This window comes from Anopheles gambiae, chromosome 2 (genome assembly GCF_943734735.2).
Source record: "Anopheles gambiae chromosome 2, idAnoGambNW_F1_1, whole genome shotgun sequence".
Taxonomy (NCBI): Eukaryota; Metazoa; Arthropoda; class Insecta; order Diptera; family Culicidae; genus Anopheles; species Anopheles gambiae.
This window is the reverse complement of record NC_064601.1, coordinates 54,055,246-54,078,850: the sequence shown is the minus strand read 5'-3', so window position 1 is coordinate 54,078,850 and position 23,605 is coordinate 54,055,246. Positions and strand designations below refer to the sequence as shown.

At 44.5% G+C, this 23,605-nt stretch overlaps 4 protein-coding genes across 12 annotated transcripts in view; 3 read left to right on the top strand and 1 right to left on the bottom strand.

The window, feature by feature from the left end:
- The window catches only part of LOC1274550 (CCR4-NOT transcription complex subunit 6-like), a 91,299-nt gene extending 86,361 nt beyond the window's left edge, over positions 1-4,938 (top strand). For all 8 annotated transcript variants that reach the window (XM_061646460.1, XM_313691.3, XM_061646462.1 and 5 more), the window contains exon 8: positions 59-4,938. In XM_061646460.1, the coding sequence (XP_061502444.1) occupies positions 59-842 (784 nt within the window). In that variant the 3' untranslated portion in view covers positions 843-4,938. The remainder of the gene's footprint in view (positions 1-58) is intronic.
- A 2-nt stretch (positions 4,939-4,940) lies between these two features.
- LOC1274549 (small ribosomal subunit protein uS3m) lies at positions 4,941-6,043 on the bottom strand. Its single transcript, XM_003436756.2, has 4 exons — positions 5,920-6,043; positions 5,654-5,798; positions 5,415-5,586; positions 4,941-5,351 (listed from the first exon to the last, which is right to left on the bottom strand). The coding sequence occupies exons 2-4, from the start codon at positions 5,672-5,674 to the stop codon at positions 5,062-5,064; spliced, it is 483 nt and encodes a 160-aa protein (XP_003436804.1). The 5' UTR covers positions 5,675-5,798; positions 5,920-6,043; the 3' UTR covers positions 4,941-5,061.
- A 668-nt stretch (positions 6,044-6,711) lies between these two features.
- LOC1274548 (unconventional myosin-Ib) lies at positions 6,712-16,855 on the top strand. 2 transcript variants are annotated; one of them, XM_061646456.1, is made up of 19 exons: positions 6,712-6,858; positions 6,941-7,056; positions 7,142-7,445; positions 7,538-8,110; positions 8,185-8,248; positions 8,340-8,353; positions 8,452-8,536; positions 8,611-8,705; positions 8,767-8,914; positions 8,976-9,316; positions 9,393-9,646; positions 9,728-10,054; positions 10,136-10,502; positions 10,584-10,670; positions 10,766-11,146; positions 11,223-11,375; positions 11,671-11,733; positions 12,227-12,354; positions 12,415-16,855. In XM_061646456.1, exons 1-19 carry the CDS (start codon positions 6,712-6,714, stop codon positions 12,536-12,538), a joined length of 3,771 nt encoding a protein of 1,256 aa, XP_061502440.1. In that variant the 3' UTR covers positions 12,539-16,855. The 2 variants fall into 2 exon arrangements, with proteins under 2 accessions (XP_061502440.1, XP_061502441.1); XM_061646457.1 differs by lacking the exon at positions 11,671-11,733.
- A 4,648-nt stretch (positions 16,856-21,503) lies between these two features.
- LOC133392146 (uncharacterized) lies at positions 21,504-22,025 on the top strand. The gene is made up of 2 exons (XM_061650943.1): positions 21,504-21,555; positions 21,620-22,025. Exons 1-2 carry the CDS (start codon positions 21,504-21,506, stop codon positions 21,889-21,891), a joined length of 324 nt encoding a protein of 107 aa, XP_061506927.1. The 3' UTR covers positions 21,892-22,025.
- Positions 22,026-23,605: the final 1,580 nt, after the last annotated feature.

The following is a 23,605-nucleotide window of genomic DNA, read 5'->3' as shown; positions in this document are numbered from 1 at the left end:
ATCTGGCGTTGGGTAGACACCATGTTTTGTTTATTAAACTTCTTATCTGCTTACCTAGGTTTACCCTGATCAAAGAGCATTTAGTCGAATTCAACCAGTTAGCTATGGCTAACGCGGAAGGATCGGATAACATGCTCAACCGCGTGATGCCCAAGGACAACATCGGACTAGCTGCGCTGCTTAAGGTGAAGGAAGGTGCATGGGAGAGTGTGTCGTCAGAGGCGGCCCAAATATCGCAACCGATTCTGGTGTGCACCGCGCACATCCACTGGGATCCGGAGTTCTGCGACGTGAAGCTCATCCAGACGATGATGCTGAGCAACGAGCTCAAGACAATACTGGACGAAGCTGGGCTGAGCTTCCGGCCGGGACACAAGTTCGATGTAAATAACGTGCAGCTGGTGCTGTGCGGTGACTTTAACTCGCTGCCAGACTCGGGTGTGATTGAATTTCTAAGTGCCGGACGTGTATCAATGGACCATCAAGATTTCAAGGAGCTGGGCTACAAATCCTGCCTGCAGCGTATATCAAATTGTGATACACCAAATGAATTTACTCATTCCTTTAAGCTAGCGTCAGCGTACAGTGAAGATATAATGCCATATACAAATTATACATTCGAATTTAAAGGTATTATCGATTACATATTCTACTCGAAGCAGGGCATGGTGCCGCTCGGGCTGCTCGGTCCAATCTCGCCCGAATGGTTGCGGGATAACAAGGTGGTCGGTTGCCCCCATCCGCACATACCGTCCGATCACTTCCCGCTGCTAGTCGAGCTCGAGCTAATCCATATGCCTACGGCGGGCGCCCAGCCGAACGGGCTGATCGGTCGAAGGTAGCAATAAAGCTCGGTAGAGCAATGTATTAGCGCCTTGGCAGACAGAATGTGACATCGTGCAAAACTGACTGCATAGTACGACCTCCGCCGCGAACACATACCAGCACCACCAATCACAAAAACTCAACCCCCAGCAGGAAACATCATGGTACCCTCCCCACCCCCCTCTTGCACGCAACCAACAGCAAAGTGAGGAGGTAACGACACTATGAAACAAACCGTAGTGTATAAAGCAAAGCCGGAGAAAGCACTTGTCACAATGGCAGACACTCTAAGATCAAGACAATTTCCTCATCGAATCACCATTGTGTAGACACATTCGTGAGCTGCAGACATTATTCATCATCACCTCTTTGCAATAACAGCGAAAAGTGCTGTGTCACGATTGGCGGACACATGCAGCGCGTGTGCGCACACGCATTACACCAGACAGCCGCCGATCGCCAAAAGGCATTAATTAATTGTACATTAAGCAGAAACACTCGTACACATTGCACTCGCGCGCATCTATATTGATACTGATATGCAGTTATTGATACTGATTTGCGAAAACAGTGACTGTGTGCTCGACAAAAAATGACAAAACGGCAGAAACGGCGCACAGTTTGGGAGATAAAGGAATGGAGATGAAGGAAACAAAAAGCTGCAAAATTGTAGTTTAACGTTATGCAATACAGCGCAGCCACTACGGCACTAGGAACTACATAAACAGATGAAAATGCAAGAAAATGGACGCAAACTAGTAAATAGCGGGTAATGTAATAGCAGTGGAAAATAACAAAGGGACAATAGTAAAGGCAAACATATAACAACAGCATGATATATAAAGGCGATTTTAAACAACCGAAGAAGCAAGTAAGCTACGGAACAATTGTGCAAAACTCTGTCATACACACACGGCAACAAAGCACGATCGCATCGTGAACAAGTGAAGTGTGTCACTCAAAACATTCGGGGAAAACGATCTACATAGCATAGCTACCATCAATCTACACCCGTGAATGGAAAATGCATACAAGATGATGTGAGATAATGAAAACAATGAAAAAATCAAATCAACTACTAAATACTAAACCAGAATGTACAGAATGACGAAAACAAGAAGAATAGAAATGCAAACCTACACAGAGAGAAAAACTACAGTATGACAACAAACAAACAAACAAAAAAGGTTCGAATCTCAGCTTTAAACGAAACGAATGAAGCGCACCACTGCAAAGCAATGCTATTTCGCAGCATATCGGGGCGGTTTTACGTCACGGCAACGCAACATCCTCAGAAATTAGCAACTATCTCTATTTTCTTCAATCCACCTGCACGGCTTGTGAAACACCATGAAACAAGCCGATCACCTGGATGCTCGATGCCCTATCCAAACGGAACGTTTTACTATTTTCCTCCTATTCTCCTTTCTATTTTGAAAGTATATTTTTCAGATAAACTTAGAAAGGGTTTTTATTAGTTTTCTCTCCACCGTTTCATATTTTTCACAACCGCTTAAAGCCGAGACAAGAACCATCAGGATCAATTTTGCAGAACACAACATGGGCAGTGTGTGTAAAGAAAGATAGAGTGATTTTTCTTCTTCATTAAAAGCACTTTATTTTTGGTACATATACGATGAAGGGTTATTTTTTATTTGGTTAGCCAACATTGTAAGTTCTAACGGGAAAAGCTTTATCTTTTTTGTTTATTTTAAGTAAAACCACCCCTTTCAATCGCTCTTCAACTAAAGCTTTCAACGGGATCATAATGCATTTTTGTCCGAGCAATTTTTTCATCTGGTGATTTGTATCATGTTAATTCTTATTACATACGAACAAAGAGATTGTGCTATCATGTATGTGTAGGATTGTTTGTCTGTTTTGAGTTTTTTTTAAGTAGCTCGTGAGATAAATCTTCCGTTTTTAGAAAATATGCATGGAAAATATCACCCAAAAAGAAGAAAAAAAGCATACGCCTTGGGTGGATAAGTGCGTAAGTGATGTGAGAATTTAGGGAGTGATCTTTTGCGAAGAACAACATCCAATCGAGAGAGAGAGATGCAATTGTAAAGAACTGTGGAGCCGGATGTATACGACCATTTGCAGAACGGTTGTTAGAGGTAGACAGAGAAAGGAAATGAAAGTAGTCAGAAGGCGAAAGTGAAGGCAAAATTGTAGAAACGTATATCCGTAGCATTTTAAGGCCAGGATTATAGAAGTAATAAAAACAACACCTAATGAAAATGATGAAAGATTGCATATTCCAATCCGCTGGAGTGGAGAGCAAAAGATCGTGCTTCTCCTCCGGCGGAACAGCTCCACTGTTGCAAGGATAACCAAAATAACAAGCCAACAAAAACAATTCAACATAAGTCGATAAACGAAACATAGATCAATCAGAGCGGTACATAAAATTGCGAAACTTTTTTTTATGGAACATGAATGCATCGAACATAAGCATTAATAAAGCTAGGTAATGTTTGTATGAGAATTCTCCTAACTTTCCACACACAAACCATTCATGTGTTGGTAACAATAAGAGTACAAAGGCAACAACAGAGAACAGAAGGGACAAACGGAATGCAATTCACTTACACCAAACGATCTTTACGTAGAAAACAAACGACGTAAACATGTTGATAAACGGCTATTCAGATGAGCAATGGTCTGATTCCTCACTAGAAAATGAAAATAATCAGTAAAATTGTCTTGAAAATTACACCTTTAAAACATCAGGCGTAACGTACCACATGAAATAGAAGCAACAATCACAATGGAAGTTTAAAATTGAACCGAAAGCAAAGAAATTAATCAAGAAAGGAGTACGGCAAGTCAAAAATAACGTTTTTTAATCGTGTGCGATTCACTTCTCAGTGATTCGCTTTTGTACAGGTAGCGAACATCATCATGATCCGTAAGCGTATGTTCCAAAGCCCCGATACATCTATCCGGCATTTATGTGTGCCGAGTGACCGCGCTATCGATTATGAATGAAAAACAAAGCTGACGCAAATGGCATGCTTTAACAAAAAAAAAACTCCCGTAACAACTGGAGAAACCGTTGATAAAGAGATTTTTTAAACACGACCGCAAGTAACTGTAAAATCTATCACGCTCATCAACAACTCCTTTTTTATACGCGACTATCATCACGTAGGGAAATTTGTACAACCATTTCGAATGCGCCTACAGTACCGTGTTTTGAAGATCCTATTATGCGCATGCAATTCTGATCCGAGTGAGCCATGTAATTGAACACGTTGCGTTGCGAATTATGTTGTCATTTCTATAAGAACTCGATCATCCGTTATTGAGGAACTTTCATTTTTGAGTAAGAAGAACACTCACCCTATGCGAAGCAGGCATTGTTTGGGATTTCCCCAAAAAAGAAAGATAAACGAAATCTAAACGCACATGATTGTAGATCCTCACACGATCGTAGTAACACATCGAACGTTGATTGCATGCCGGGTTTGTTTTTAAAACAGTGCAATCCAATTGTATAGATTATGCACACACACACATACACATACACACCTACAGTCAGCGGACGGAAACATTAAATTTACAAAACTATCGTGGAAAAGCGTGTAGGTAATTAGTCTGGGGGAAGCTATCGCATTACTACGATACAAAATCACAAACTACACGCGTATTTGATGCTCTTTACCGCATAATTCTAAATGTTTTGGGTTTCCGTTCTAAGACAAACGCAGCCAATGCCGCTAACGATGATTTATGTTTTAGCTCATTTTTAATCAATCAAACTACTTACACATCTCATAAGCTCCTCGTACGCTGGTGCAGGACAAGAAGTGAGCAAGGACCGTCATTGCACTATTTTCGAAATTGAACATTTCATTGTTTAGAGATTAATTGGCAGTGCGTGTATCGTGTACTATGGACATCTGGCAAATCACAATAGAAACACACACAGATACAAAGACGTGGTCGTAGAAGGAATCGTGGAGTCAGGTGATGGATTGTGGAGGTTAATTTGAATGTCGAAGCATAGTGAAAGTGGACGAACGACCCAAACGAAACACAAACTCCCCGAAAAAGAAAAACAAAGAAAACGACAAGAGAAGAATAATAAATGAATAATTAAATATATCTCCTGTTGTGTGCCTTTTTCGTAGTATTTAGTCTTCTTTTATCTTATTTACATGCTACAATCATGCATCCGTGTGTTGTGGCCTATTATACTAACAGTGCGCAAAAATGCATTTGGGCCATTTAGATGTACTTAAAGATTACATCCTTCCTATCATCGGTAGTCTGCAGCTCGAGCGTAACCGGACACTGCAACCAGTACGCGAGCAGCTCCTCGCAGTACCCAATCAGGAAGTACATTTTCCTTGCCGGAATTGACCGGCTAATGATCGCTGCTATACGCACATGATTGTGCTGCCGCTTGATGATCACTTCGGACAGCACCAGACCGTGCCAGGTGCCCGCCATGAACCGGCGAATGAAATCGTCCTCCAGCATGGTTTGCGATGGGCGCAGTTCACCTTCTAGATTGGCTGCAAAATAGATGAACCCGTGAGTGCGCGGGTTGCGAGTTGGTTCTTGTTACCGGTGCTTACAAGTGTTCCACGAGTTCCATGCTTTCCGATGCGCTATCTGATGCGGAGGATTTGCCATTTCATACGTAAGAGGACGGTCCCCTTTCGGCGATATCTTGTACCGACCTGACTGTGACTTTGCCACGCTTGCTGTAGTGTGCACGCATCGTCTCGCCAAGGCAAGATGCGCAACCTAAAAACGACAACGTTAGGATGTTTCATTTCACTCAATATTAGGCCTAGAAGTGTATTTTTCGTACCAATTTTGCGCTCGGCAGCATTGCTGATCTTTTCGTGTTTGCCTTTTTTCCCCTTCCGACACCGTGCTTGGAGTTGTTTTGACAGCTGACACAGAGACAAGGTGTACATACGTAAGGTGGCCGTTACTGGTGGAATTTCATATTTCTACAAAATACACACTGAAATTTATATTTTTTATAATATTTACACTAAAACGAGCGATACAATGCGCAACTATCTTCTATTATGTGGATATATTATTTTAAAATAATGTTATTACACATACCAGCTACACTTTTTGATTCCCTTCGCCTCTCCGAATCGCCTTATCAGAGATCTAGTACTGCACACGTTATCTCAGTCGGAAAAATGTCAATATAGTGGGGAGGAAAATTTCGAATGCATGGGGAGAGGCAGAAGCAAAAAAAAGTTGGACAGTGAGGGTTTTCCAACTTGCTCCGTTCGTTTTCGTTCATCATTCTGCGCTCGGTGCAGAATGTAAAATTGCCTTCGCCAAAGTTGCCCACTTACTCTTTAATGTGTGTCCGTGTGTAATTGTGTTATTGTTTACGGATTTCCTGTGGTTTTTGCTAGTGAGAAATAAGAAAACGAAAAGTGTTGCAAATGAGCTACGGTGTATTGAGATGATGTTTTCCTTCCTACAAGCTTTACCTACGAATAACAAAGCAGTTGGGCCAGCAGTGTGCAAGAAGCGTTGTAAAATATCTCTATTAAAGCATTGCTAGTGAAGTTAAGTGTATGGAACGATTTGCAAACGTTTCCGAGGTAGATTGAATTAGGTTAAATCGATCCGAGGGTAAGGGAATTGAACTGTTCCTTTTCCACCAAAGAAAACCCCACCACGACAGCAACGCCTACTGACAGCTCGTGTTACGAAGCAAGGGGCATGGAAAAGGAATTAATGTGCATCATGTAATCGGCGCCCTTGGCATGCTGCGATGGATGCTGCTGCCTGTGCAAGATAGAGACCGATGCATTAGTGAACCGATTAGTGGTCCGATTAGTGGCCTTGCCGATTTTCACACCGATTCCGATTTTCAAGGAGGAATTGCGGCTAATGCGGAAAAGCGCTAAAACGGATGCTGGGAAAATACCCAACATGGAGCAGGAAATTGGCAGCTGGGATTCGGTGCTGCTGGAGAATCTCTCCGAGGAGAGCTTCATCAATAACCTTCACCAGCGCTATAAACGGGATTTGATCTATGTAAGCAAACCACAAAGTGCCTATCCACGGAAGAAGGCGCGAGAATCTATATAATTTTTTTATTATTTAATTTCTGTCACAGACCTACATAGGGACGTTTCTAGTTGCCCTGAATCCGTACAAACCACTGCAGATCTACAACCCGGACCAGGTTCGCAAATATGCTACCAAGAGCCTCTTTCAGTTGCCGCCACACATGTAAGTGAATAGATAAATAGTCACTCCAACCTCTACCTCTACCGCTAACCACCACCCATCCACCCGCCCAATTCCAATGTGACAGATTTGCTTTGGCGAATTCGGCGCATCAGTTTCTCCTGAACTACAATGAAGACCAATGCATTATAATGGCGGGAGAATGCGGTTCAGGCAAGACGGAATCCTCGCACATGATAGTACACTTCCTGACACAGCTGTCGGAGATGCGGCGCAGCCGGGCGCCCATCTTTTCGCTTCGCGGCTCCAATCCAAACTCGAGACAATCGACACCGAAGCATTCCACAATCAGTCGCGTTGGGTCATCGTTTGAAAGTGCCGCCCCGTCCGGTGGCCGACTGGACAGCATCATGAAGTACAACTCATCGAGAGTATGTATCCCTTTCGATCTGTGTCCAGTTCACTGTCACCGACCAACGCTTACAACCACTGTCCTGTTGCTTCGTTTTTTTTTTTTTTACAGCAACAAAAATGCTCACACGAAAAAACGGTCGAGTTCGATCTGATTTCGCACCACAAGAGCACGGAAAACCTTCCCGCGATGGTCAACTACGGCTTTATGCCGGTAGCCACCATGCCAAAGTGCTTGAAGCACTCGAACCAATCCATCAGCCGCTCGACGGAGGGCAACGAATTTCCGACCAAATCGACGCTCAAATCGGCTACCACCATGGGCTCGTGCCCGAAGCACAACTGTACCAGCAGCCATGCCGAGCTGAACCGCATGTGCGGCGGAGCGTCCCCGTCGCCTTCGCTGCAAAAGCGCAGCAACTTAATGCGCTGCTGCCATCAGAACAGCAACAACAGCACCCGCTCGATCCACAAATCGTCCTCCTCGATTGCATTGACGCACGATCACGGGACCACATCGCCGTCGACATTCCACCGTCGGCAGATATTGAAATCGATCTCGAAAGAGGTTTACATTCGCGATCTAGAATTGCAAAAAATGCGCGAACGCGTCGCGCAAGCGGAAATCTTCCTGGAAGCGATGGGCAACGCGGTGACGGTGAAGAATATCAACTCGAGCCGCTTTGTAAGTGCAGAACGAACACCTCGATCGTAGTGACGTAGCAGGCGCTGTAATCACTCTTCTTTCTTGCATTTCAGGGTAAATTCTTTGACATCGAGTTCGATTACAAGGGCGATCCTGTCGGGGGACATTTAACATTATGTAAGTATGCCAAACATTTTTACCATTTTATGATCAATTTTGAAATTTACACTCGCTTTGTGATTCTCCTACAACGCGTACACTCCTCAAGACATGTTGGAAAAGGTATATTAATTTAACTTATATTTCAAACCATGTGCTTGTAATCCATTGTATTTCCTTCCTACAGTAACTTATTTTATTTTTTTTCATTTGCATTTCAGTCTCGTGTTACCACACGCGCTTCTGGGGAGAGAAACTTTCACATATTCTACCAACTACTCTCCGGTGCCGACATTCAACTGCTCAGTAAGTAGACGGTTGGAAAAGTTTACGTAAAACAACGTCTCCAAGTTAATGCGGATTCTATATTACCCTTGCAGAATCACTTAAATTGCAACGAAACATCGATAAGTATGAACTGTTGAAAAATACCTTCGCAAACGAAGACGATCGAACGAATTTTACTTTCACCAAGGTGAGCCAAGGGATCGTTGATAGTAGAACAGCAGTTATTTTAACGCCTTTTTGTGCCTTAGCGTTCACTGGAAATATTGGGCTTCGGTCAGGACGAGATCTTTTCGATATTTACCATTTTGGCCGTAGTGCTCAAGCTAGGCAACCTGACGTTCATTCCAACCACCAACATTGACGGTAGCGAGGGTTGCGAAATCTCCAACGAGTATGGTACGGGACGACTGGTTTGCTTGCCTTCTACTTCTTCTATTAAATCATAGTAAATTTGCAGAATTGGACGAAATTGCCCAACTGCTGCAGTTGGATAATCAAATGCTCTTCAACTGTTTAACGCGGTTGGGCGACAACTGGGCACAGCTCGAACCGGACGGAACGGAAATCGATGCCAGCTACGCATCTCGCATCAAGTTCACCCTATGCCGCACACTGTACGGGCGGCTGTTCACATGGATCGTTTCCCGGGTGAACGACGCCCTGAAGCTCAAGACCAGTGGGACGGTCGGGAGTCGAGGGAAAACAATCGGTCTGCTGGATTTTTACGGTTTCGAAGCGCTGGAAAAGAACACCTTTGATCAGTTCGCTATCAACTACTGCAACGAACGGCTGCAACAGGTAGGCTACGAAGAATCTCATGACAACGACGTGTCACTCATGGAAGCAATCCGTTTTTCTTGTTAATTTGTTTTAGCATTTCATTAAGAGCGTCCTAAAACACCAGCAGGATTTGTACGTGAATGAAGGGCTGGACTGGATACGGATCGATTTCTTTGACAATGCTCCGATCTGCGAGCTGATCGACAAACCTTGTTTCGGCATACTGCACCTGCTCGATGAGCCGCAGGTCGTCAACGATGGGCTCCTGCTCACGCGACTCCATCAGTGCTGTGCTGGTCACACAAACTTTCTCGCACGCGATGCATCACTGCCTTCTAATTGTTTCCAGTAAGTAGTTGAGTTACGCGCACACCAATCTTCGATAGCATCTTTCTGACTATTCGGGGTATGTTGTCTTCTCTTGCTCAGAGTGCGCCATTTTGAGGGTCCCGTGGTGTACACGACAAACGGGTTCATCGAGAAAAACCTGGACCTGTTGCCGAGACATATTAGCAGTTGCCTGTTTCAGAGCGATCTACTAATCGCTTCGTGCCTCTTTCCGGAAGGAAACCCGAAGCGCCACTCGAATCGCAAACCATCGAGCTTAAGCAACAACCTACGAACCTCGCTGCAGACGCTGTTGAAATTGCTCGAACAGCGTTCAAACCATTACATCTTCTGCATCAAACCCAACGAACTAAAACAGGCGAAAATGTTCGAACTTGGGTTGGTGCAGCATCAAGTGCGCTACCTTTGGTGAGTGTGTTTAATTTTTTTTCAATCGTGAGATGAATTTATTAAATTACACTTTACCATTTTCCGCTCTTATTTTGCTAGTCTAATGCCGCTGATAAATCTGTGGCGCAATGGGCATTGTTTCAATATGGTGCACTCCAGATTCTTGGCACGATATAAGCTGCTTTGCCAGTACACTTGGCCCCATTTCACCGGGACGATCGTTGATGGTGTGGCGCTGATCATACGCAGTGTACCGTTGCCCGGAGCTGAGTTTACCATTGGCCGCAAGAAGGTTTTCATTCGCAGTCCCCGCACGGTGTACGAGCTGGACGAGTTTCGTAAGGTGCGGCTGAACGAGTTGGCCATATTGATACAGAAGACGTACCGCTGCTACACAAAGCGAAAACGGTTCCTGACGCTACGCCACAGCCAACTAATCATTGCGAGCTACTGGCGTACCTGGAGAGTGAGTTGCACAAGATAAAAGGATCATGTCACAGGGTTTAGTAACCATAGCATCCGTTCGACGGTATTCCTTTTTTTGCAGGAACGAGAAAAAATACGACTCGTCGAGTTTCGGAAGCAGGCACTGTGGGCAGTACAAGTGATTGGAAGATTTTTTGTGCTGCTTAAAGTAAGAATACAAAACCGAGAACCAAACATTTAACCCTGATTTGTACGAGCAGCATAACTCATTGACACAATCGGTTCATTTTTTTCCTCCAACAGACACGCGAATTTCTGTTGACACTGTTGCTGCGTCTACCGCACGATAACATGAGCCCGATCTGTCATGAGTGGCCGTCGGCACCAACGTTCCTAGCGGAGACATCTCAACTGCTGCGCACGATTTTTCATCGCTGGCGATGTTACAAGTATCGCAAATCGTTCGATCAACCAGCCCGAAATCGTATGCGCGAAAAGGTTACCGCAAGCATCATATTCAAGGATCGCAAAGTGTCGTACCCGCGCAGTGTAGCCCATCCGTTTCATGGCGATTACATACGGCTGCGACAGAACATTCAGTGGAAGCGGGTCAGCTGTGAGCACAACGATCAGTATGTCGTGTTTGCGGACATCATCAATAAGATTGCACGAAGCAGTGGCAAGGTAAGTGGATGCACTAGCACTGCGCTGCAAATTATCCGCCGAGCTGTAATTATTGTATCTGAACATATTCGTACAGTTCATTCCGATATTGTTGGTCATCTCGACGAACTCAATGCTCCTGCTGGATCAGAAAACGATGCAAATTAAGTACCGTATCCCGGCGTCGGAGATATACCGCATGTCGCTCAGTCCGTACTTCGATGATATTGCAGTGATACACATCCGCGCAGTAAGTATCACGATTTATTATCCGCGCAAAACCACTATGCTTGATTACCCCGACATCCGTATCGGACGCTTAATTATGGCACACGTTCCCCAAAATCATCCTAAATGCACCGGTTTGGTCGGTTTGAATGTTGGTTGTGATTTGTGACCTTTCAAGCAAATAGCTAACCAGAGAACTTGCCGTATGGCCGGCTTTCAAACATATGGTTTCGTTCTTAACTGTATCCTTTCATTTTCATGATCATCCTTATCACCTGTCTTTCCTCACACCAAACCAACTCCTCCTGTTCCCGTAGGATAACTATTGCTCGTCGAATATGTCCGATAGATCGGAATCACCCACCGGATGTCTGTTTCAGGTAAGTTAGCTAACAAAGACAGCTGTTCGGTTTCGGGTTATAGGATAAACGTTGTAGCATTCGCAATTTTCCGAATAGCATTTAGTTGTGAATAGTTAATGTGCTTACATTGCAAAACCGCAAATGTCCTGTTTGTTACTTTTGGATTTCCAATAATTTTGCTCTTTATTTGCGATACGAAGTCCTGTTAGAACCGTAGTTTTTCATGTAGAATTGAAAAAGAACCAGTTGTTGAGTGCATTATGCGCCGTGACAAGCCCTTTTGTCCAAACAAACCGTCCGTAATGGAACGATCAAGAAATAAGTATGCCTTAGTGTACTGTTTTTGTTTTGTTTTTGTCCTAGAAAATCTTTTTGTACCTTGTACAACTCTATAACTTATGACAGCGATTGAAATCAAATAAATGCCATTCTGGCCCCACTCCCGATGGCGCTCGCGCACGCACACAATATGTGATCACACTGAATGACTCTTGTTTTTCTTTTCACACAGTCTGAAATAGGCAAAAAGAAGGGAGACTTTGTGTTCCAAACGGCACATTCGATCGAAATAGTAACGAAGCTGTTTCTGGTGATCCAGAATGCGACTGCCAAATCGCCGGAAGTAACTATCAGTACCGAGTAAGTATTGTTGATGCGGGATGCGCCCCGCATTGCTTAACCGATTCGGTTTCGTTTTAGTTTCGAGGCTAACTTCGGAGGACAGACGGTCATATTCACCTTCAAGTGCGGTGGCCTGGTAGACAATCCGTACAATCAGACGCGCGTCACGCGCAAGGGCAACCGGATGGAGGTGATCGTGTAACAAAACGCCTCCCCACCGGCACAGACGGCTCTCGTGGAATGTCGCTCTCGGCGACGTTCCCTGCTGGTGGTCGACAGCTACACAGACGACGACGGTATGGAGTTTGGGGTCCGGGGCCTCGAGTTTGCGTAGGCTCCGTTTTTTGAGAAATAGAAACACGAAACCGGAAAAGACACGATACAGTATGTGCAAGTGTGTGCGTGTGGCAGAAAGGAATTAATCAATTAGCAAACCAAAAGCAAACCAAATTTGGCTACACCAATCTGATGTATTGGTTACCCTTGTGGACCGCGGTAGCAAAGCAATTCTTTACCTATTAGTAGTTAACATCCCTAGATCTTACCATTGAATGTCAGCAAACTAAAAACAAAACTGTTAGATTTTCGATCGGGAGGCAACCAACTCTCTTTTCCCACCCTGACACGTAAAACTTTAGCTTCATTAGCCGCAGTTCTAACACTATAACTCTTTCGATATTTCTCCGTCACCGCAGCACGTGTCACAGGAGAATTGTTTGTTTTGTTCATGAAGCAGACAGAGCTTCCCGGGAAGTTTTGTCGTATTGTGTGCCAAGGACAAGCGGTCGACGCAGCAGGACAAGAACAAATACGATTGGGTGCGTATGTGTGTTTTTATACTAATACTTTCTAATGTGAATGGCAATTGCGTTAGAATGGTAGTTTGAATTGAGGATAGTGATTTAGCACGGCGATCGAATTTACAAAACAATATCTGCCCTGTCTATGCTATATGGTTGCGACGCTAGTGGGATAGATGCGTTGAGCGTTAACAGCAGCAAACAGGCAACAAACGAAGCACACGTCACAGACGGATATATGTCCAGGGGCAGCACAGTTGATGTTAGTTGAAGTTTCCTTGTACGATTTTACTGAGACGTTTATAGCGACGTGTTTTATCGTGTAGGTGTACCGATGAGTGCAAAATGTTCATTGCCATCCATCCGCTGCACAATGGCAACATTAGCTGGAAGGCAAACAATCGCGAAAGTAGCAAACCGAGATTAGAATGTTTAGGAAAATCGAATCGTTAGATGTGGGGGGGGTGTGTGTGTGTGCGGAACAAATCGGGACATTCGATTCAACTGTCTATGGTGGCATGCGTTTCAAAGGTCTGTCTCACGCGCCAAACAGCTCAATCCTACGTAATTAGTTTGTCCACTTAATACTCCAGTTATGCGGTATAGACAGTTGAATCAATTGGCCCAACAGAGTTCCCTAACACCTGTAAGACATAGCAATGAATGGGAAATGTTCGTCAAATTAACAACTCAATGAATCACTCAAAGTAGATAGTAGATTTGTTAATGTGTATATCCCTGATAAAACAAAGTTTAAGTGGCTATCGCCGTCGGAGTCGTCGTCGCCGTGATCGTGATATGTTAACAATTCCTACGTTTTGTAAAACCATGTACGGGACCCATAAGCTAGTTTTTTACACACGCACAGTAATTAGCGTTGAACCGATGGGAGATCTATTTTGATAATAGTTTTCGTCCTGTCTCTAGAGCCTTACCTGTTAAATTGATTAGTAATTGTAATCACTGTAGCGGTATTTTTGCGTGTATGTATGTGTGCGTGTTCAGGACGTGTAGATTTCTAATCGTACCGGTATGTTGTTCACATTCTGTTCTGTGCAGTATATGCCTTTGTTCCTCTCAATAGTTACACCAGAGTAAAAAGCAATGATATTTGGCGTTTGGGCAAAGAAGTGGGTGTCCGAGAAGGCGGATAAGGTTGCACCATTCAAACTGGAATCGTGTTGGAATGCAGACAGCGCGTGCACTGTTCTGCCATCACCAAACCAATCAAATGCCTGCCCAAAATACACGCACCGCGGGCTTTTATAATTACATGTCGGCTCTCGGTCGCCTCGTCCTTACAATGCGCTAATGTCCTCCTCTATGGGTTGTGCGATATGATATGAAAAGGGATATTGCTGTGGAAGCAAAAACCGGTGTCAATACATAAAGAAACAATCACGCTTGGACGTTTTTATTCTAAACGCTAACAAAACAAACAAAAACACTTTACAAAGGGCATTATTAAACAAACGTACCTTTCCATGCGGCTCGATCACTCGATCGTCCGAAAGCAGTGGGTGGAATATTTTATAAAGCCTGTTGATCGGTAAGGGAATAATGATCGGTCAACATTTAATCTAGAAACAAACAGATGTCGTTCTTTATTGCGTTACCAACACACACACAGAAAAACAAAAAAAAACAAACAAAGCATATTATATTTGTCGATCGATCAGTATACATGATCTTGTGGAACATTTTGCCCTAGTCTTAAATCATCGTTGTTTATACGTTTCTTTCTTCTTCTATTCACTCGATAAAAACTGACCTGACACCACCATGTCCGATCGGGAAGGATCGTCTGATGGATGGATGATTCGTTAAATAATTGAATGCTTTTTATATAACACACACATTTCTTAACAATCGATAGAATATATAGAGAGCAATAATGCGAAGGTGATTGTGTGTAGCAGTTGTGCTCTTGTAAAACCATTTTGTAAATGAATAATAGTTCGCAAAAAGCAGAAGAAAAAAATACGTGACGATCGATCTCGATCCCGTTCCATAGGGAGTGATGGTGGAAGCGTCTAGCGCTAGTACGATGTAATAGAAAGTGTAACTGACATCCAGTTATTTTGTACCATTCTAGCAAGGCGAGAAAAAGGATAGTGCATTACCACATGTACCAGATCATTAACGTAACCTAAATATATTAATATTTATCATTAGGAACAATATCTCCCTCTCTATAGCCAACATGATTCAACGCTACACGGAAAACAGATAACAAACACACGATTATAACTACTTACACACACACACACACACACACACACAAACACATTTGAAAATTAAAATATACTGAAGCGCATTACACTAAGTAGATGAACACAGTACATTCCATACATATATAATGTTAGTGCCAAATGAAAATTAAATTGAAAGCAAATAGCCAAATTCACCATAAACCTTACTACTTATACCGAAGAATAACGTCGAAAGGCCAAACCGGAGACACTGTTTTCCTTAAATCCCATACCGAAAAGCGGAAAAGGGAACGAAAGTGTAGCCTGTGCGCAGGGCCCGGCACGTTGTTGGTAGCACGTGCCATGGTGCCCAGCAGAGCCTGGGGAGTGGGGCTGGCCGCATTATATGAAGATGGAGAATTTGGAGGAAACAAATCAATGACGCTTAATAATACTTATAAATATATACATACATATATATATAGATATATATACATACTTAAATGGAATAGAAATACTTATGACCTATATTGTAACAGAAGAGTAAAAAAGTAAACAAAATGATATTATTATAGAGACAACTGAAGAGGTATATTAAAAATAGACGAAAACTAATGCAACGTAACGGCAAGCTGTTAAACCAGGTGGGCAAATAACGTTTTGCCAGAAAGATAACTCGCATTCCTTCGATGGATAGGAATTTCCAAACCGGACAAAAGAATAATGGTTAAAGATAGATGTGAAATGTTTTTTCTATACGTATATATATTTTCCAACGAAACATTAATCAGTCGCACCTTTTGTGTCCAACTGTATATCTAAAATGATAATCGTATGTGCGTATGTAACGTACGCGATTTCGGTTTTGCCATACTTAACTAACTACCCAAGAGCGATCTGCTTCATAAAAATTGTGACCTACCAAAAAAACAAAAAAGGGAAGATCGTTCGGAGGGCGGGGTAGTTTTAAATGATAGATTTTTTTAAACTAATCATACACATATTTTTTATTTATTTTCATGCAGTGAGCCATTCCTTTGAGAAACAGGTTACGTAAATCGAATAATAATTATTGTAAACTGAAACCGGAAAGTCTTCTAGTCTGTCGACAATTTGTTAGCATAGCTCAACTAGGATCGAACGGAGAGCGTACAGAGAAACAAACAAACAAAACTATGTAGCGAGTTTCTACCGACGACGAGGTACATACACGGTACACAGACAACAAAACAGTGGAATACCGAACAACAACCAAACGGCCAATCACAAACTGTAATGTGAAAGCGTACAGCAACCGAAAGCACAAACAGTGCCGCCCTTGAATGGATTGCAAAACATAGTAACAACAGCCAAACAACAACAAAAAAAGGAATTATACGGGAGATAGAGTTAACATTAGCGATTTTATGAAAATTTTCCTCCACGGTGAAAACCGGAGCCAACCGCGCACGATAACGGTCGTCAACGATCGGCGGAACGATGAGGAGTATGACGGAGTGAAAGGGGGGGGGGGGAGGGGTAAGCAAATTAATGGAAAATAAGTAGTACTTACTAAAGCAGTACACAAACGGTGGGAGGTAAAATTGGAGGTAGATGATAGAACTGTAGCGTAATTCTCCCCCTAGTTATTTCCTTCCAATTTCTCTTCCAATACTCCTAGTGCGTAAAACGATAAACTAATGAAACGATGGTAAAAAGCAACAGCAAAAATTAGACCCTCCCTGGAATTAGGCATGTTAGTGCAGTTTTCGTTCTGCAACTGAAATCCTCCCATCATTCAACGATCCTATGGTGAACACATTACATCAAACCCACAAAGTACAGCTTTATTTTGATTAGGTTCGACCTTATTTCTTACCGAAATATTATTTCGAATCAGCAAAACCATGAACGGTTCCACCATCATGGTTACATGATATTTTAACACAAAACAAAATATATACATATAGACATACAGACAAAAAGCAGATATATTGGAAAGTGGAAAATCTGAATTGTTATATGCACTAGAAGAAGAAGGGAGGAAGGGTTGCGCCAGGCGGAAGGAAACGACAGCCGAAACGGAACGAAGTTACGAGTATCAGTTACCGAATATATATATATATAGTTGCGAATATTATAATTACCGTCTCACTCCATTGTTAGAGCAATATTTTTAATTATACATACATATCTTCATCATTAGCAGCGACGAAGCAGCAGCAGCAGTAGTAAGGGGGCGGGAAGCCAAAACAATGGAGACGCACTGGTAAACGGTGGAGCGTGTTGAAGTGCATTGAAAGAATGTGAAAAGGAGAAAAAAATCATTTTTAACACTGCAATGAGCAAGATCGATGATGAGGATGATCGCGGAAAGGAAGAGCGCATAACGCAACTATGAGAAAATGGAACAAAATACAGAATCATTTAGTATCTTACCTAAAAAAACGTGCCTGATGTGCGGATTGCTTTGATTGTTTTTTTGAAAGAAATGTTTCTTTTTATCGTGTACTAGTGGTCATTTTGGGCTGTTCTGGTGAGACAGTCATCAACTTGTACGACTCAACAATATGCCCGTCGTGGGTTCAAGCCTCGAATAGACCGTGTCCTCCATACGTGTAGGACTGATTATCCTGCTATGGTACCAATAAGTCATTGAAAACCATGCTTCACTACACTAGTTGGGTAAAAATGGGTAAATACAGTTTTTTTTTCAACAAAATGAAGTTGTTGCTATGAAGATTCCAAGAAACCGCCGAAAAAACCTGTCACCCTTGGACTAATATTTTTGTGAACTGTCGTTAAAAAATTTAGCTTAGAGAATTTCGGCTGCCAAATCGCATATGCATCTTATAGAATGTTCATCTTAGAGAGATCTTCATCTTTAAGAGACATACAGGTGTATTCTATTCTGAACTCGATTCGATTCGAGTCAAGAAAATGAACTCCAAAGTGAACTTTTCCATACAAATGAACAGACAAAATACATCAACCCGACGTCAAGACGACAGGAGCACATCAATTAATTTCTCGAGAAACGAACGAATGAACGCGCCGGACGAACAAATGACTGTACAAATGAATGAAAGAAGAACTATTTAGGTAGGTTTATTTATTTTTCTTTGTATTCTTGTGGTCTTTATGGTTCTCAAGAACCAGCGATCGTAGGGTTTAACCCAATAGCCGTTCTAACTTTTGGCGATGATGGTTTTGCTAAGGCGAATGAAGTCACGGCATGGCAGGGTGTTATAATAGCAGGCCGGGCTATCGCGCCCAGCGTTGGGTACTCAATCTGTTATTTCGTTTCCGTGAATACCTGTGCGACTAGGCATCCAGCAAAAGGTAACTTGGGGTTGAAGAATTCGGTATTATTGCTTATTAGGATATTGCTTACGACAACTATTGCACACAGGCTCTAGTTTAAAAGTGTTTTATTCAGAAGTCAACTTAAGAGTGTGATGAGCTATCGAGCTGCTTTTATGCCGTATGGTTGATATGTGTTACCATTGCATTTTCGTTTTCCATTATTCCTGTGGTAACTAGGATCTAGGAGGCCAGCGAAATAGGTGTAGATCGGTGGTTTTCAACCTTTTTCCTGCTTTTCCCCCTATTTAGGGTGCGCATAAGGCCGAAAATACACCAACCGGAATTTCGCGAACGCGTAATGGTTGGATTCCTATGGATGGCAACACATTTCCTACAACGCAACCATCTAATACGTAAGAAAACATAAGCATTTCAAGAAATGAGTAAAACTGATTGTCGGAACGTACGCCGCAGCTACGGACGTATTCAATAATAACAGCCAATGGGTCCGATCGCGAACGAAATGGATTGCTGGCCGATGGGATTCGACCGGATAGCCAAATTCCAAGTGGAACCTTACCTATTTTCTCAACAAGCAATTTCGCTTTCCGATCAGTTTGGCAGTGGAGTGGAGTTGGTCGCCATAGCAACCATAGAACTCGAGCAGTGGGATATGCAGTTGAACGTCATATACAGTTGAACGTCGATCATACGGTGGCAGGAATGTGACCCGTGGACCACAGGTTGGAGACCACTGGTCAAAAATAACTCCCAGATATTTAATGCTGGTCCCGTAGTAGGAGTACGCGATGAACTCGTACGACTTAACGTCATGCCCGTCATGGGTTCAAGCCTCATATGGACTGGACCGTTCGTTATGTAGCCAAGGACTGATGATTATACGACTGCGTGGTATTTTTTAATTCTCTAAAGCCATTCCGCAGGCATGTCCGCGTAGGACATATTACGCCAAATAAAAGAAGATATTTAGCCTAATGGGACTCTTTGAATTTGTTGCGAATTTATCACGATAAATGGTGGACTGTCCAATACACCCGCAGATGAGGTTTTGTCGCATACTTACTTTACTCATCCGGCGCTACATCCGCAGGCCAACCTCAGGAGTGTCCGAAACCGCTCACGGTCTCGCTCCTTCGTGTGTCAGTCCGTTGTCCCGGCCTTAAAGGCGAGCGCCTCCACGTCATCTTGCCACTTCAGTTTGGGCCTACGGAGCCAGTATCCTTCTGAGCATCTTCCTCTCGAACGCGGCTGTTACACAAGCGATTCTAAATTTCTTTTTTTTACCAATCTGCTCCTAGTAACCATTGTTTATCTTTTCACGTCAAAATAAAAAGTTTCTGGAAACCCCAACAATCCGGTCCGAACTGATATTCGGGTAAACGTGTAAGGACAAATTTAGTATAAAAGTAGGCCATATTTTCAATAAAGGGAGATTCAAACGCAGAAGCTTTTGGAGTTTAGAGGTTTAATTCCAACATCCAAAATAGGATAGAGCCCCTGAATCACCAAGCCAAACACCCCCTTCAGTCTACATAGGCTTCCCAACCTTTGGATTAGAAGTAACTATCGGGAAGGACTGGTTAGTAGGCAAAGAATCAAAGACTCTGTCCACAATTGCTGTTTGTTTCTCCTCCGCTACAACACTGCGACTCTTGCTGAGGGCCAATCCTTCGCGTGGCCTGCCCAAGAAGCTCGGTTCGTAAAGACCCTTCGTCAGATTTGGACAGTGTCGATGTCTCAGAGGCGTATGTGAGTACTGATATTATATTTCTCAGTCGGGGGACAGCCGCTTGTTTTACAGGAGATTAAAGGAGGCACGGAGCGGATTTCCTCTAAAACCGCAATGTGCCGGGATGCGGAAGGAAATCTCCTGACGGACGAGCGGGAGGTGATCGAAAGGTGGAGGTACTGCTTCGAAGGACACCTGAATGGATCAGAAGCAGGAGAGGCTTCCGAGGCGGCCGAGTTCTTCAAGATGTGTCCGGAGAGGCTTACCGTCAAAATGCATCAGCTGATCGTGACAGTCTGGGAGCAGGAGGAACTACCGGAGGAGTGGAAGCTGGGTGTTATTCACCCAGGCTACAAAAAGGGCGACAGGCTGGATTGCTCGAATTTCCGAGCCATCACAGTTCTGAATGCCGCCTACAAAATCCTGTCCCAGATCCTGTTCTGCAGCCTTGCGCCCCTTGCTACTAATTCTGTCGGCAGCTACTAAGCTGGGTTTGTTGGAGGCAAATCCACCACCGACCAAATTTTCATTCTACGTCAGATCCTCCAGAAGTGCTCAGAGATCGCCAGATCCCTACTCATCACCTGTTCATCGACTTCAAGGCGGCTTACGACACCATAGACCGGAATGAGCTATGGAACATCATGCAGCGGTACCATTTCCTGGGAAGTTGATCCGGTTGTTAGAAACCACCATGAACGGGATGTAGTGTGTTGTGTCCGAGCAAAATGAATCATAAAGACGGTATTGAAGTATTACACGGCACAAACAGAACGTTTTATATTTACAGATAAAACATATTAAACACTATACAACCACAGTAAACGGGCCGCGTGCCCTGCCGAGAGCTCCTGCTCTATCGGCTGTTCCACACACTCTGATCGTGCGGTGCTTATGGATGCGCCGGAGTGTGCGTGCGCACACTGGCATCCTCCCTGGGACTCCACCATCGACAGGACGACTGTCGCGGTGAGAACAGGGGTCGCCTATCATCCACAACATCTCCCCTTTTTAATTTATCCGGAGGGGTCCTGCCAACGCGGGATATTCCATTGGGGAATATCGGCGTGGCGACACCCTCCGGCCAAATTTACGTGCGTTGCGGGGTGTCCAGAGATGTGTGGGTGGCGACGATGCTTGATGGTCCCATCGGCTTCCATCGATGATACGGTGCGGTGGAAGGTGGTGGCGCGTAACATCGCCTGACGAAACTGGTACTCTAGGCGGCATATGATTCGCTTGATGGGATCTGATAGAAGAACTGCAGCGGCGAACTATTTGCGTCCGTGCCGAGGGGGAGCTGCAGTCGGCGACCGTGATGTCGCTGTACCCGGGTCTGAAGAAGCGGCAGAACTCGATTCTGCTGGATAGGAAACTGCAGCAGGCTGAATACGAGGCTGCAGTAGGCGTCTTTGACGACGCTGATGTGGGGCTGCAGCAGCGGCGGAATGTGATCGCGCCTGACTGGAGGCTGCAACGGGCGACTTTGACGTCGCTTACACGAGGTTCCAGTAGCGGCCGAATGTGATCGCGCCGGACTGGAAGCTGCAGCGGGCGACTTTGACGTCGCTTACACGGGGCTGCAGTAGCGGCGGAAAGTGATCGCGCCGGACTGGAAGCTACAGCCTGCGTGGAGAGTGTGTGTGTGTAACTGCTGCCGAAACGGTCCCCGTGATGGGACGGCAGTCGGAACGTCGGTTGTTGGGGCGGCACCGGCCCGAAATTCCACGGCGTTGTTTTTGCACTTGCGATCGCGATGGCGTCTCCCTTGGATGATGCAGCAGAACACAGCTTCCAATCGCGATGGCGGCCGTGGGTTCTTCTTACTGAGATCCCCCCCTACGCGAGGAGGATCCCATCCTCGTCGCCACTGTTGTGTCCGAGCAAAATGAATCATAAAGACGGTATTGAAGTATTACACGGCACAAACAGAACGTTTTATATTTACAGATAAAACATATTAAACACTATACAACCACAGTAAACGGGCCGCGTGCCCTGCCGAGAGCTCCTGCTCTATCGGCTGTTCCACACACTCTGATCGTCCGGTGCTTATGGATGCGCCGGAGTGTGCGTGCGCACACTGGCATCCTCCCTGGGACTCCACCATCGACAGGACGACTGTCGCGGTGAGAACAGGGGTCGCCTATCATCCACAACATAGTGCAAGGTGAGAGTATCGAACTTGACGTCGGAAGCGTTTGAATCTCACAGGGGTCTGAGGCAAGGTCTGAGACGGACTCTCCTGTCTGCTCTTTAACATCGCGCTGGAAGGTGTCATTCGAGGCACGGGGCTAGACCCCGACATCCATGGCACGATCCTCTACCGATCTCTCCAAATTCTTGGCTTCGCGGATGATATCGACATCATCGGCTAGACAACAGCGAAGGTGTGTGAGGCGTACACCCGACTCAAACGCAAAGCAGCAAGTATTGAATTGAAGATCAATCCGACTAAGACGAAGTACCTGCTAGCCGGAGACCATCTGGGAAGCAGTGTATTAGTTGACGGCGACAGTCTCGAGGTGGTAAAGGAGTTCTGCTATCTCGGGACGGTCGTTACTTCGGACAACGACATCAACAGCGAAATCCGGAGGCGCAATGTGCAGGGGAATCGTGCATACTATGGGCTTCACCGACTGTTGAGATCCAGAAGACTTCAAGCCCGTACGAAATGTGAGATATATCGCACATTGATTTACCTAATGGTCCTCTACGGACGCGAGTCCTGGACCATTCGAGCGGAGGATGCAAACGCTCTGGGCGTGTTTGAGCGACGTATTCTCCGGACCATCTTTGGCGGTGTGTTCGAGCATGGAGCACGAGCTGTACGGTGAACCGTGCTTCCTGACGTTGACGAAGGCTGGCAGGGAACGATGGCTCGGGCATGCCATGAGGATGCCGGACTCATGTCCCACCAAGAAGGTGTTTGACAGCAACCCCCAGTTCGGCACTAGACGTAGGTGAGCAACCTCGATGGCTGGACCAAGCGAAACGAGACCTAACGGAGATCGGGTGTCTACATGCATGGGAGGCTGCAGCCAGGGACCGAGCATCCTGCAGAAATGTTGTTGACCGAGCCATGTCACATCGACGTGCTCTAGCAGGCTAACAAGAGAGAGAGAGAGAGAGAGAGATACATAGTCCCAGCTTCGTCCGTCGCGACAGGTTCTTTGAGGTGAACTGATTTTTTCAGGCTGTAGAATGACCGGTTGGCAGCCAGCATCCTTGCGCGCAACTTT